Below are 15271 nucleotides of genomic sequence, written 5' to 3'. Positions count from 1 at the left end.
ATGGTTGATTTCACATACACTACTTCGACGTTAGTTAATAGAAAATAGCATGGATAACATTTGTGATATTGGGCTATATAAATAAACATTGATTGATTGATTGAAGTATTCGTTCTAAATAGAAAATAGCATGGATAATTTACAAAGGCTTTAAAAACACAGCAGGAGCCCAAGACAATTATAAAACTTGTCATTATTTCAGTACAGTTCAATTGGTTTTCTTTTCATAAACGGTTATCAACCGTTAGTGCCAAAGCAGTAGGCTATAATATATTAATTACTGCTGTAAACTACAACCACTACTTGTTTAGCTAGCATAAACTCAACAAAGCTAGCGTTAGCTGGCTAACTGACGTTATTTTGCCGCTAAACTGCACGATATAAAACGGTGGTCTTCAAAGCGGATTTAATCCTCAATCACAATAATAATATTCAAAGTAATACTGGGCAAGTAATGGGCAAAACTTACCATTGATTGACGCGCCATGTCAGCGGACTGGTAGCGACCATAGGTAGCGACACGAACCGTTAGCCCCGCAGTCATCAGATTCGACCTGACTGTAACTGACTCGTCGTTCTGATAGCTCCGCCCCTTCGCTCCAACCCCCCTCCCTCCCCCCACATCTACAGGTGAAAATTACTTTTGCGACACATTTATCGCAAGAAGTGTAGCAAAAGTCAAGACCGCAGATTCGTCGATGTATACTGCCACAGAGCAGATTCGTCAAGTTGTAATGACTGATTTGAGAGGTTGTAATAACCAAGTTGCAGTTGTAATGGAAAATATATATTAAAAATATGTATTTTTCTGCAAGTGAACATTTCATCACGAAGTTCATTTTTTTTCTACAAGCTACAAAACTTTTTTTTTTCTTCTGTGACTTCAAATTTGGTTCACAGTTACGTGGATATTTTACACAAGTGTACATTTGGTTCACAATTACGTGGATATTTTATACAAGTGTAAATGTATGCACACAAGCTCAGATTTTTTTCTGCAAGTGCTCACATCAGGTTTTACACGCTCTCGCATTTTGCACCATATATACCTTCATAGGTTTCCATGGTGATTAGTGAGAGGAAAGCATTTTCATTGTTCTGAATGAGAGATAAACCTGTTACATGTGAACGTTTTGTTGAAGAACCGTAACAGATATCGGTGAAATTTCAAAGCGTGAAGCATGTCAAGGAACTTGAGCATCTGAAATGTACTTTTTGTGTACTTTCGGTTAATAATTTGGCCTTTTTGGCAGATTAACTAAAGGTGTGCGGCTGCGGTGGTGGAGAAAGGTGAGGCTGAATTTGCAATGGGTTTTAATGGAGACATGTTGAACGTTTTTGTCACTTCATGCCCTCAAGAGGCATTTTGTTTAATTATTTGGCTTTAATTTTTTTTTATCTTTCAAACTGCGAGATGTTTTCCTACGTTTGTCATGATAAATTATGTCCCAGGAATGTAGGGTTTGGGAATTATGGCAGGTTTAAAAGAAAATATGAAGGCAAAATTAAATATCTCCACTCTAGCTGTGACATCACGCACTGTAAAATCTGAAGAAGGCCTCTCTACGAAGGTCTGAACAATGTTTAATATCTGTAAAAGTGAGAATCAGATTTGAAAGTTGTGTTACACGAATAATGTCAGAAAGATGTGTGACATTTGAAAGTTGGAATGAGGCTTCTGAGTGAAAGTATGAAGGAGCAGTTAGCAGTTGCATGAAGATTGTTGAAGTCTGAAGACTTCTCCATTGACTTCCATGTTAAAAATGGGATGTATTATGGGATGTATCTCTGGAATTATGAAAGTTATGAATGATAAAAGTAATAGCCATTGATTCCTGACCGAGCTGAACGTTTTAATGTTTGAACGGAGTTTCTGCGATGTTCAATGTTGGAGAAGAAGCAGCGCAAAATAACCCGGCGGAATAATAAAGAATTTTGTGCGTAGCATAACAGATAGTTGGAATGCTGTGTCAGCATTCCTACTAAATAACACGGGAATAATAAACGGAGTGCTCTCTCCTTCTCCTGACAGCCCGTCAGTATCATGCAGCTCGCGGATACAGTAATGAGTGACCCGACAGTAAAAATAAACATATCTATAACTAGTTTAGGTAGTTTGAGAGGTAATTAAAATAGCTAAGTGTGATTTTCTAACCTGAAGTGTGTTTTTCTCCGCTCACCGCTGCAGGTGATTATGCAGAGCTGCGTGTCGACTTGTCAGAAGCAGCTGATCTCTCTCTCCAGTCAGATTAGACTTCACTCGCGTTTGTCCATATCGATCAGATCTAGCTATTGAAAGCGATGTCAGGCACCCAAGCTGAGATTGTATATATTTCCGCATTTTAACAGTGCAATTAAAAAGTATAAATATAGTATAAGAATGTGACAATTTGCCTTTATTGATAGCATAGATTTAGAAAAAACTAAATAAAAAACGAATATCCGAATAACGAAATTGAAAACCTAATAGTAGGCCAACGACCGAATATTCTAATATTCGGGTACAGCCCTAGTTGACACTTCATCATAGTAACCGCACGTAAAGTGACACATGTTGTACCAAAATATAGAGTTTTACCTCACTCTTTCTAAGCCCATCCCTTATATCTTGTCATGTTCATAATCTCTGTGAGAGATCTCTGTCCGTTCGCTGTAAAGCCCATTGATAAAGTCGAAACAAGGTCAGCCTTTGAAATTCAAATGATGCCATTTGGGCAGTCTAAGGAAGAATTACCCTCGGATTTTTGTTTTCCTGATAACAGCTGCTGATTGGCTCTGTTTTGCTTACCTTGGCAGAACAAGCTTCTTCTTTATTTCTGAGGATATCTTTGTGTCATCTCCTGGTAGTGTGCTAGGTTTGGATGCCAACCTGCACATATACTAGAGATTGCAACTATTGCTGCATTTTTGTCAGTTATTTTGGATGCATTTGTGCATTACTAATGAAAGCATATGATTCCTTGTTTTTTTTTTGCAAACGGGTGTAAATGTAGGTGAATGTCTGTTTGATTGAGTTATGGTTGCTGTTTTAATTCTGTAGTAGCCTATTGTCTCACAATTCCTTCCATGCAGTTTGCTTATGCTGCCTTCAAGAGGTATACATAGAAAAAATAAAGAAATCACAGTGAGACTTTTGAATCTCATTTGAGAAACGGTGACAATGGTGAAAAAGAAAAGCCCTATATGAAAGTGTAAGTTTTTTTTTTTACTGGAAGTTATATGTGCTTTACACTTGAAGATATCCAACAATTTTTTGTGTTTTTTTTTCTTCCCCTTTGTGACGAACAGGTGCAGTTTCAGAAGGTCCAGCAGCTTCGCTTGACTCAGTCCCGGGCACAGTACTATGGCTCTCTGCCTAACGTCAATCAGATTGGCAACACCACCACTGAATTCCAGGTGGGTTTTCATTTTGCGTTTGTACAGAGCAATAGTGTTTACGTATTTTTGTATGCCAACTCGGACGTTAGCATCGCAAGGGCTCACTCAACAATAAGTAACAGGATTTTTCCATTGGATTTAGGAATATTGCATAAGATAAGATCAATGGCAAACACACATTTATTATATTTACACATGTTGTTTAGCAGAATAACCTACACATATTAACACCACTTTAATAATAGTTAAAGAGTGAATGTAATCTCAAGAAACAGCTGACGTTAGGCTATAAACCAACTCCGGATGTTCCCATGACTTCCTGTCTGGCTTGTTAGCAACCGCTGCTTTTAGGACTTCAAAGTAAAATCTCATAATCTTGTATTAACCACAGGTGATTAAAAAACAATTGACTTCAAGACGAGGGAGCCCAGAAGTAAATCAGCTTTGTGCTTATTCCATTATTGCAGTGATTACTGTAGAATTCATATTTAACACTGTGATACGTTGTGTCCAATCAGTGTTCAATGGTTTCTTAAGGTGCGTTGAGTCAGAAAGCACACAATTGTGTCCCTCAAGTTGAAAAATTAGTAAATGGTCATTTTGAGTGAAAGCGCGTCACCACTAATGTTCCTCTCTGATTCTTTCAGACCACAGGATAGCAGTTGTCTTGCCTTTGTTGCAAATATAAAACAAAAAAACATGGGGAAGTAATGGACTATGCGCTCGAAAAGTGGAGCGAGGTTAAACACTTTTTTTGTGGGGTGGACCTGCTACTTTTAAGAAAAAAATTCCGAGTGCTCTGCATCTGCACCCCAGCTGTGTGCCAACAAAGCATTGCGATAAAAAAAATGAGGAGGCGCCTTTTTTTTCTTACATTGTCAGTCTGAACAAAGCCTTGTAGATGTGCTGGTGCTAGAAATTAAATCATTGCAGTTCATTTTGTGCTAATGTCCTCAAATGCTTTCCTTTAGGCACTGAAGTCAATCTGAATATTTCTTATTTTAAAACCATGTCTCCCTTTAGAATCTATTCAAATCAAGGTCCTCATTCAGGGTTTTTCAAGGCCTGAGGACAATTACCATCAGCTCCAATGTTTTCTAGTCCAGTGGCTCCCAAACTGTTTATACCACAGCACCCATTAAAGGAAGGTTTTGTCATGGGACCCTGAGCCTCAAAAATCTAATTATAATATACATATATTATATATCATAACATTCATAAATTGTTCTTATATTAAAGCCAGATCATCATTTATCAATATTAAATCAAATAGTAGAGATTAATTCTCAAAATAAAAGCCAACTGGTGATCTGGATATTTATGGATTCAAAATAAGCAATGCCTTCTTATTTTTTATAGAGTTGAACCTAATATAATGCAAATGTTTGCCTTTTTATGAGGTAAAAGGTTATTAAAAATGCATATGAAATGGTATGATGAATCTTGCAGCACCGTTAGCTCATCCTCAAGGCGCCCATTCTGAGCTTTGCTGGACCTTCAGAAGTGCAAACAAGCCTCTCCTCAGAGCTTTAAATTATTCAGCTGCTCACTAGAAAAAAAGATGGAATGTAAGATCAGTGCAGTCATTTTCAGCTCTCCTTCAGGCAGTGGAGCTCCTGGGCCTGTATCTGTGTCAGCTCTCAGAGGAGTGGGTTATGCTAGGACACAGAGGGTCCGGGTGAAAGTGGCCTTGTTATACTGAAGAATGGCCCTTTGAGGTAGAGCAGTAATTGCAACACCAGGGTCAGGACCACAAATCAATCCCCACATGGAGGGAGAGAAGTGTCACTTGTAGAGTCCATTCACTTTCTGTTATGGGAACAAATCTCAACAAACTAAAGGGCTTCTAGATTCCACCCGATGATAACCTTTTGATAACCTATATTCAATTCATGATTGTAGAGTACTTAATGTCTTGTTCTCTGAGGTCACAAAATGTTTTCCTCTTACTGCCTGTGCTGCAGCACCTCTTTTCAACATTTGTGTTTGAAGAGCCAGCGTGATCCAAAAAAAAAAAAAAAAACCATGAAGCAGTCCTCACATGACAAGCTTTATAAGAAACAAAGGCTTTCGGCCTTCAACTGAGGCTTTAATAAGGGCATGAACACAAAGGACATTTTGGTTTTGAACAAATTGGACTAAGTGACAACATTCAGTTACAACTGATTTAAATAACATTTGACAAAACTATTTTCCAATACTCCTCTCTGTCTGTGGTAAACTGAACTGTAAATCATGTGATTTCTCTTTTCAGGGGGGCTTTCCGTCAGGATTGGACTCTGTCAGAGGGACCCGCCACCACGGGCTGGTGGAGAGGGTCCACCGGGACCGCAACCGCATCAACTCCCCCCATCGCCGACCCGTTGACAAGCACGGACGACAGATATCCTTCCAAGCTTAATCACTGACAGTGGGAGATGTGGGTGTTATGGCTTCCGGGTTGTTGGTCTTTATTGTTTTTTTTCTTTTTTAATGGCGGTTTGTGTTTGTATCAAGCGTGACGCCATTCACCAGTGTAGGCAGCTGTACAGTAGCCTCAGGAACTGACTTAGTCACAATGCTAGTTTGAAATGTGACTCAGAGACAGCGCGCTTTACATACGCCTAATGGACACTGACAGTGGGAGATTCTCAGGTTGTGTATGCATGTGCATTTAGCAGCAGATGTGATTTTTAGGCAGCCGCACGAGTGTGTCATTGTTGTAATGGGGATAACACACAGGGTGAGGAAAATAGGCGGGAGTGTTGGTACTTTAGCTCTCAGCAACACTCTTTAAAATACCCAGAGTTGGAGTGAGTAAAAACAGAACAATCTGTTTTCTTATGCCTCTTTTAATTACCAGTTTCACTAGTTTTATAAACCAGATTGCGTAATATAATCTGCTACCATTTGTTTTTTTGTCTTAACCAGTGGCTGAATTTCGACCAAGATTGATTAACAGATATTTTATTTTATAAGAATATGAATTGCATTCTGTAACTTGGGAATACTGTCTCAAAATTTAAATTACAACTTCCAAATGTGTCTTGTGGTTGGAACTGCTGTTGATTTGAGCACTTAAAGAGCAACTTGCAGGTTTTTTACTAGATTTATGCTTGACCTTGCCTGAAAATTACAATTAAAAAAGTTAATGCAGGATTTGATATGTTTTACGAGACATAAGGGCAGGAATTCAGAGGGGAAAGGAGCCGTTTTGAGTTCTGCTACTAAAAAAAAAGAGCTGAAAGCTTTTTTTTAACGTCAAACGCGTCACATGGGGGAGCAACTTTCTCGGACTCCTTCTCTGCTCAATCCGCGGTAGTAGTTTGTAGTTGTTTTGAGCGGTTGTGATTTAGTGAGCTGGTATTTTTATAAATTGCATTTCACCATTTGTAATCATGGTGAGCTGGAGTTTGTGCAGGTTGCACAAACTCCAGCCTGTCAGGACATCGAGTCCACAGTTTCCCTCACAGGAAAAGGACGGGAGCTAGCTTTCGTTCCTGGGTGCGTTGTGCGAGGTGCATCCACCTCCCTGCAGCACATACAGTACTCTCCACAGCTGAAGCCTATCAAACAAAACGTTTATCAGGAAACCGTATTACATCTCTCTCCCCCTTCGCTCCTCTCTCTCTCTCTCCTCCGGTACACAGCACCGTAGTGTGGAGTTGCATTAGGTAATGCGAGATACGGCTGATACTTGCGCATTAGTTTCTGTTATGGAACAGTATCAACAGTCCTGCCAGTAACGTTACTATATTATCAATACTACTTTAGTTATAGCCTGATATATGATAGCTTTACAATGTTGTGATGTGACCGACGTTAGCTAACATTAACTGTAGCTAACGCCGGTCACTCACCAAGACAGCTGCCCTGTTCTCCACTGGTTCTCCTCACACCACAGCTCCATTTCTCTCCGATGGCCGTTATTTCTTCTAATCCTTGGCTGCTCCTGGTCTCTTGGACTCTGTACAGTCTCTATTATTATACCTTTATAGGTGATCACACAAAGAGCTTGCTCCTTGAAAAACATAAATGAAAACGCCAAATAAAATACACGAATCAACTGAGAACACTTATATATTCCACACTATAGTGCCTATTCTCCTATGTTAATAGTATATATTAACAAGTAATTTTATTCTGTGACACATTTGGTATATTTTAAAGGTCTTTATCTAGAGAACGGTATATTAATATAAGAGAACATTAATTTAATTTCCTGCAATCGCACAGCCCGCTAATTACATTTCCCGATCCGGATTCACACCCAATGTGTTGCTTTTACATGAAACACCCTTAGCCCACTGATCCAGCACTCCCCCCCCCCCCTATGAGGAGTGTGTCCTGTGTCTCAGCATGTGATGACACACCAGTGTATATATTTCCACGGAGAGCAATCGAAACACAAGCATAACGTAACGGTTTTAGTGTGTTGCAGGAATGAGTCATCCACCTGGAAATAAGTTAGCTTCTTACCACTTCCCTTTTCTCAAAGTCAACATTTTTTGAATGAGTTTGTGGGTAGTTGCCTGAAATAAGGTCTGTGGTAAATACAAGCTTAAGAGATTCTTAAGATGTGTTCTACATCAGAAAATATGTAAGTATTTTGTATTTGTATTTATTTATAGAAGGACCATGCATACAAAAACATTAATCTCAGCAAAGAGAAGAGATGTAATATGCCAGATTATAGCTAATAGCTGTGGTCCTTAAGTAAATATGCCACTGGTGAATCACAAAAACTTATTTTCATAAAAGATTGCGGTTGCTAACAAGTTAATAAATGAGACTACTCAACCTCATCAGTCCAAACATTAGCTGACTTTAGCTTAGCCTTGGTGAGTAGCTTAACATTAGCTTTTTACTTCTGGCAGTTGCATTTTAAAATTATGAAAGTGGTCTTAATATGTGGACATTATCCGAACAGCGCAGGGGTGGCCAACCAGTCAGAGGTTAAGAGCCACATGTTTTCTATGTTACTGCAAAGAGCCACATCAAACACACAGTCACTGATACCGCTTGTTTCAGTTTTTTGTTTTCTGGAGACAAGATTTCAACCACGTCACTGATTCATTTTTGTGGCATTGGGATATATTTTTAAAATCCTCTGGAGCAGAGAGAGGAGCTGTGGATTATTGGTATTGATTAATGCATCAGTGTTTCTTAGGGTCAAAAACACTAAACCCACAAATTAAAATGAAAGCGTTTAGTTTATTTAATAAAAGAGCACATGTTCAATGTGAAAAGTGACAGTAGTTATAGATTATTTGCAATTTGATGCTATATATATATTTTTTAAGTATATATATAACACCTTGAATTTCAGGGGGGGCGCGGGGCTCCGTTGGCGGCTCGCAGTGCCCCTCCAAGACAATGGTAGGGGAAACACTGAATAGTGTTTAATCAACAATAGGTTTCCCCCCCTCAAAGGTGATTGGTTCACTGCATTGCAGGTATTATTGTGATTGGCTGTTGGGCCACATCAAAATTAGACGCGCTGTCATCCTCTCATACTGACACCTGACACCACACATACACACGTAGGGAGAGCCGGGACGAAAGTAACACGGGACCAAAGTAACGGAGCGATTTAATCCGAGCCCAAACAACTTTGACCGGCCAAATTATGTCAGAATGATCAGCATTCAATACTTAACAGACCTACTAAATATCAGGTTTAACTGTCAGTGTTGTCACGATACCAACATTTTGGTTTCGATACCAAGTCAAGAATTGCGATTCCAATTATTTTTCTTAAAAAACGGGAAATAGTCTTAAATGTAATTATTGTGCTTTATGTCACACCAGAATCATAACCATAACACAAACTTTTAAACAATGAGAACAATAAATACAATAAATGACAAGAATTCGTATTAAATACAATTAATACATTTCTTACAGACAGGCCTCGTGGTGTCCGTAGGCTTGCACTCACTGTCAGAGATATAGCTAAATTACTTCCAAATTTAGCTTCTGGCGTATTTTTTGTCAACAAGCCGAGGCGCAGCGGCAGTTGCACTCCCACTTGCAGCCATGCTTCTCGTTTTCTCACATGCTCTGGCAGCTAGCGCGTGCACGAGAGAGGGGAGGGACTTAGAGCGTGCTTGAGAGGGAGGGACTGCAGGCACGGCTGCAGTGCAGGGAGTGGAAGCAGAGCGCTGAACACACACGGCTCTTATTAAAACAGCGCTTTCTCACCGGAGTACTTTCCCCCGTCATTCTTAAAGTACCGATACTAATGAAACGGAGGAATCGTAACGTTTTTAACGACAGGGTATCGCGGTATACCTTTCAAGTATCGGTACACCGTGCAACACTAGTCAGGAGTCAGTGTCTCTCCCCCAAACTCACACATATACAATTCGATATGAACTGAAGAGCCGCATGAAACTAGGCAAAGAGCCGCATGCGGCTCGAGAGCCGCGGGTTGGCCACCCCTGGAACAGCGCAACAAAATTAGCTTTAGCATTAGTTTCTGTCGAGGGAGCCCTTGCAATGTTAACAGGTCGGCCTGAAAAAAATGTGAACAATGCATCATTCTATTGGACAATACCCTTGAGTACTTTGAGGAAAGCATTTCATAATCATATTAGTTTTTATTTTTCTCTCCTCACTGATGAAACTTGCCTCTTCAGTTTGTATGGAGTCATGTATGTTTGTTATATGTGTCCAGGGCTCATGTGTACAATAGACGCCACTGACCTACCATGAGGGGGATGTTTGACCGTTTAAATTGAATGTTCAACCGTTATAGCACAGCTCTAAACATACTTGACTGTTTCAGATTGTTTCTGATTGATCAGCGCTGCAGTTTGAATTAGTTGAGGCAATGTAAAGCTCTGCGGTTTGCCTCACATATTTCCTGGTTATTATGCATTTGTGTTGTAATGTAGAACTCACTGTAATGTAAACAGCGTGGGTTTAGGCACTCCTCTACCATGTTGACCGCCAGGTCAACATGGTGTAAAGGTTACCGGTGGGAGAGATTGTTGTGTCAAAATCTATGGTCAAAATAGACAGACATTTCCAGTCAGCTTTTGGACACAAGGTGTATGTTTGTGTGGACATCTCTAACTAGAGTCATTGTCTTTTAAAATCTCAGCAGAGGGAATGATGATAACTTAAAGGTCCCATGTCATGCTCAGTACACCCTGTAGTGAGTAAAACTCTAACACAGAAAAGACCTGTCTATGCTGCCCCAGAACGCCTCGTTGGAGATTTCTCTTTTTCTTCCTGGGTATGATGACATGCCCATACCCAAATGGACCAATCCGTGGAGCTCCACACACACACACACACACACACACACACACACACACACACACACACACACACACACACACACACACACACACACACACACACACACACACACACTCAGCGGCAAAACTGTGACGCGCTGGGGGGGGGTGGGTGCTAGTGGAGCCTCGCAGTGGTGAAACTGTGGCACGCTTACACTGTAGGTGCGCCGCGTTTGGGGATGCGGGGGCTAGTGGAGCCTCGCAGATGGGGGTGCTGCACCTCTCAGCACCCCCCCCCCCTTCCCGCGTCCATTCGCGATGTCTCGCTGTCTCGCAGATCCCACGCCGCAAGCAGGAAATGAACCCAGCTCACACTGTCCGCTCCTCACAGCAGCGAGCTGCGCAACGTCCCGCCAACACGGCACCCAGACCCCACGCAGCATTCTCATCTGGTTGTCCTTACTGGTGTCATTTTCTGACTGCTAACGCCATTGTAACACATAATCACTGATGTTCCGCTGTAACGGTAGTAGACTCATCAGAACGGAGTACAGTGGGCTCACAGGGAGGGGGGGCAGGAGCTCCAACAAGCCGTTTAGGACAGAGAGTGAATACACATAATATACAGAGACGCTGTGTGAGAAACCAACGTGAGTTTGAAAAATGTCACAATATAAATATATTCTAGTAGACCTCAATAATGGAATTATGATCAGTAGAAATGGCCCTTTAAGTCCAACTTTAGTCCTGTTCACGTGTTTGTATCTTTTGAGAAAACGTACGGCAACAAAAGTGCTCAAGGGTTATGTGGTAAAGAAAGCCAGTGTTAAAAAAACACAAACAAGGGGAGATGGTTAAAAACTGGTTTTGACTTTTTATTTCTGTATAGACTTTTGTTGCCCTCCATTAGTTTTGAGTCTTGAAGATACTTTAAAAACTAATCAAAGGCCATCAGAAATGTATCTCTGTTATTGTAATAGGAGTAAAGAACAGGTTCTTCTTTGACGTTATTCATAAGAGGATTCAGAAACACGCTCCAAGCTATAAATACTGATTTCAAGGCTGTGCGATAAATATACCATTACATTACATTTCACTTAGCTGACGCTCTTGTCCAAAGAGATTTCAAATAAGTGGTCGGATTTTTGGAGGTCTTGCATAATATATACAGTAGCTTTATGGTCCGAATCCATCTCTTAACCACTTCCGCTGTCATTGCTCTTAGTTTCCACTAAGACAAAATAATGCTATCAGAAATATGTCTTTTTATCTGTTTGAACGCCACAAATGTATTCTTTTGTGCAAACCAGAAGGTATCGATAGCACAGATTATGTCGCAGAGAAAACCTGGTCAGATTCCTAGTGTTGTTTAATAATTGTAATTAAATATATATCCTGATTGAATTGCGTTTTTATTATATTATAATCTGTGTAAGCGAAATCCTTAAACAGCTGCTTGTGTTTAGACAACATTTTAAAAGTTTGATTTGTTAGATTATTAATAAAAGCCTTTTGTCGGAGAAAGGAAGGAAAATAAACACAAATGGGGGGGAAAAAAAGAGAATTTTGATTGATAATAAGGGGGAGAAAAGCAACTTCTTTAAATACAAAATTGTAGAGCAATTTCTGGCTCATTTAACAGTGCCAGATTTAGAAAATTGAGTGTTGCTTTAATTTGACAAGAAATCGAGGGTGAAGTTTGAATTATATCCCAATTTTACACACCCGACACAAAACTTCTGTGCTCCATACAGTTAAGGGTTGACCCCACTAATAGAGTTGTTGAAGAATGCTAAGAGCATGTGAAACAGCCACATAACCAGTTTGACCGGATTGTTACTCCTCTGAGCCTGGAGAGACAACAATACTGTACTTTCACCTGAATTGTATTTGTTTATAATATTTTAAAAGGGACTTATCATCAAATTAGTGCAACTGTTGATAGCATGGCTCCAGTCTCTGTAATTCTGTCTCACTTCTACTGATAATATGTTGTCCAAGGCCCAACAGATGCTGCGTAGAACAGTGTTTGTCCTTCAGTGGTACCCAATCTCAAAGCTTTAAAGGTCCCATGTCATGCTTTTCCGGTTATTACCCGTCCCCTTGTGTGTTATGAAGGTGCTGCAGCCCCCTCAGCACCCCCCCCCCTTCCCGCGTCCATTCGCGATGTCTCGCTGTCTCCACGCAGCAAGCAGGAAATGAACCCAGCTCACACTGTCCGCTCCTCGCAGCAGCGAGCTGCGCAACGTCCCGCAACACGGCACCCAGACCCCACGCAGCATTCTCATCTGTTTGTCATTACTGGTGTCATTTTCTGGTTGCTAACGCCATTGTAACACATAATTGCTGATGTTCCGCTGTAACGGTGGTAGACCATAGTGGTAGACTCATCAGAACAGAGTGGGCGAGCTGACCAATCAGAGCACAGTGGGCTCACAGGGAGGGGGAGGGCAGGAGCTCCAACAAGCCGTTTAGGACAGAGAGTGAATACACATACTATACAGAGATGCTGTATGAGAAACCAATGTGAGTTTGGAAAATTGAACAATATAAATATATTCTAGTATACCTCAACAATGGAATTATGATCAGTAGAAATGGCCATGACATGCGACCTTTTATTCGTTTTTGTTGATCGGTCACCATTTTAAACACCCCTCCCTGAACCACCCAGGGAGGAGACTATTTCCAGAGCAGAGGAGCTACACTTGCAAACACTAAAATTGTCGGCAAATGAAAACCCTACCCTTCTGAAGTCCTACCCTTCTTCAGACAATGTCAGGAACTCTGCTTCTACATTCTGTTGTAAATCAAATAATGCTGTCTTTGTTTCATCAAATATTTGAAAAAGGCAGCTCCATTGTTCACGCTTGTCCGTCATCGTTATGGGGCTTTGATGAGAATGTGCTCGCAATATGAATGCTTTCTTTTCTTTTTGCACCTTGGACTCTCACCTTCTTAAGATTTCATGTCAAGTTGAGCTTAGAACTGTAGTTAAAACACATTATCATTTAGAATCAGACCTCAAATGCCTTTATACTTAAGAGTTTCAAGTCTTATTGCAAATGTGCTTTATTCAATTTGTCCTCCATTTCGTCTTTGGTGGTAATATGTAATAACAATACTTGAGATCTTTATAAAATTGAACTTACTATCACATGTTTCTGTGCCTATAATTCCCTTAACTCAAACCCACATAGAGAGCTCTCCGTACGGAGCCGTCTACCTGTCTCCCCCTCTGGACAACAACTGGAGAAGGTGAGTGGCACATCTGTTAAACTGCTTTCTGAATTTGTCTTCTCTTCTTCCTCTAATTATATTATTTTACAACAGGAAGGGTTTCCTTTTGCCACCCTGTTTCCTGTATCAAGCCTCTCTGTGCCTACTAGTATTGTCTTTCTACATCTAGGCTCCAGCCGTCTGGATCAAACAGAAATGTATATATCGATGACTGAATGTCCAGGGCAGAACTGGGGCAGGGCGACGGGCTTAACCTTTATTATTTGTGCACAAGTGCTGTGCTAGCCCTGGGAAGGCTGAGACAACCTAAAGATGTTTGACAGATAGCCTTTTGCTTTAAAGGTCATGCCCAAGAGCCGACAACCTACTGTTAAGGGATTGTATGTTGTCACAGCACAACTTCCCAGAATCTCCAGCCTAGCACATATTAAATAAAGGTACCTTCTGTGAAACAATCCTACACTGCTAGCTGGCCTTGATTTGAGCTTCATTTTTCCAGATCTGGTTGTGCGTACGTAGAGCAGTCAGTGTATTGTAGGCGACTTTTCTTCAGTGTTTACAAGAGGGTGAATTATGGCCCTCTGTTAAAAAGGCTCAGCCGAGCTCCTCCCCATTCACTCATGCTCCTTCTCCACACTTGTGTTTAGTGTGCTGGCTTTGGCCGGCTGCCAGTCACCCTGCCTCCTTTTCTTCCAAAGTGCAGACACAAACTCGACAGGCTCCGTGTTGAGCGAACCACAACAGCTTGTACTGTAGAAATGAATAAAGCCCACGCCCTGTCGTCATTGTTGACAACACAAAACAGGTTGGCTGACAAACGTTGTGTTATCAGAGTGGGTGTGTTTCTGGGACAGCCATGTGGCACAAAGCAATGAATGCAGATGTTTTATTTGTGCGGCACGGCTCTGTTCCGCATTGTGTTTCTCAATGACAGTTTGAACATTATGGTACCTCGACATCATAATATGGAAAACAACCAATTACTTTTTTTATTGAATAATTACATTTTCCGTCATGAAGGTACTTGTTGCCTTTGTGTTTTTGTTATATGCTGTAAAGGGATGGACCAAAGCAATTCTAACATTTATTTTCTATTGATTCCCATTCGTGGTCACTGTGAAAATAACAGTACTACAATCAAATTCTCCCGGCCTTTTTCGATTTGTGAAAATAATATTTTTCATGCAACCTTGTAAAATGGCAAAGCATTTATCTCTACTATTTCACTCCCTTTGATTGTTGTCCACCATTCCATACAGATAGCCTTGTATTAGTGATTGGCATCATCTCTGTCAAGTCTCTGCAGGCCGAGCATCGCCTCCTGCTCCAACCTGCAACAGATTGTTGTCACAGTGTGTAACACGGATACATTTCCCCCTCAGCAGTAGATTTTGGCCAAATTCACTGTCAAAGGCAGGCAAAGATAA

The 15271-nt window shown here is 40.7% G+C and overlaps 1 protein-coding gene across 2 annotated transcripts in view; it reads left to right on the top strand.

Annotated features, from left to right (window-relative positions):
* Window positions 1–15271, top strand: part of crtc3 (CREB regulated transcription coactivator 3) — a 60136-nt gene that overhangs the window by 14123 nt on the left and 30742 nt on the right. For both annotated transcript variants that reach the window (XM_034197526.1, XM_034197525.1), the window contains exons 2-4: window positions 3289–3396; window positions 5633–5761; window positions 13801–13862. In XM_034197526.1, coding sequence (XP_034053417.1) covers window positions 3289–3396; window positions 5633–5761; window positions 13801–13862 — 299 coding nt within the window. The remainder of the gene's footprint in view (window positions 1–3288; window positions 3397–5632; window positions 5762–13800; window positions 13863–15271) is intronic.

Source organism: Gymnodraco acuticeps, unplaced genomic scaffold (genome assembly GCF_902827175.1).
Source record: "Gymnodraco acuticeps unplaced genomic scaffold, fGymAcu1.1, whole genome shotgun sequence".
NCBI classification, from domain to species: domain Eukaryota; kingdom Metazoa; phylum Chordata; class Actinopteri; order Perciformes; family Bathydraconidae; genus Gymnodraco; species Gymnodraco acuticeps.
This window is presented reverse-complemented; position numbering and strand designations above follow the sequence as displayed.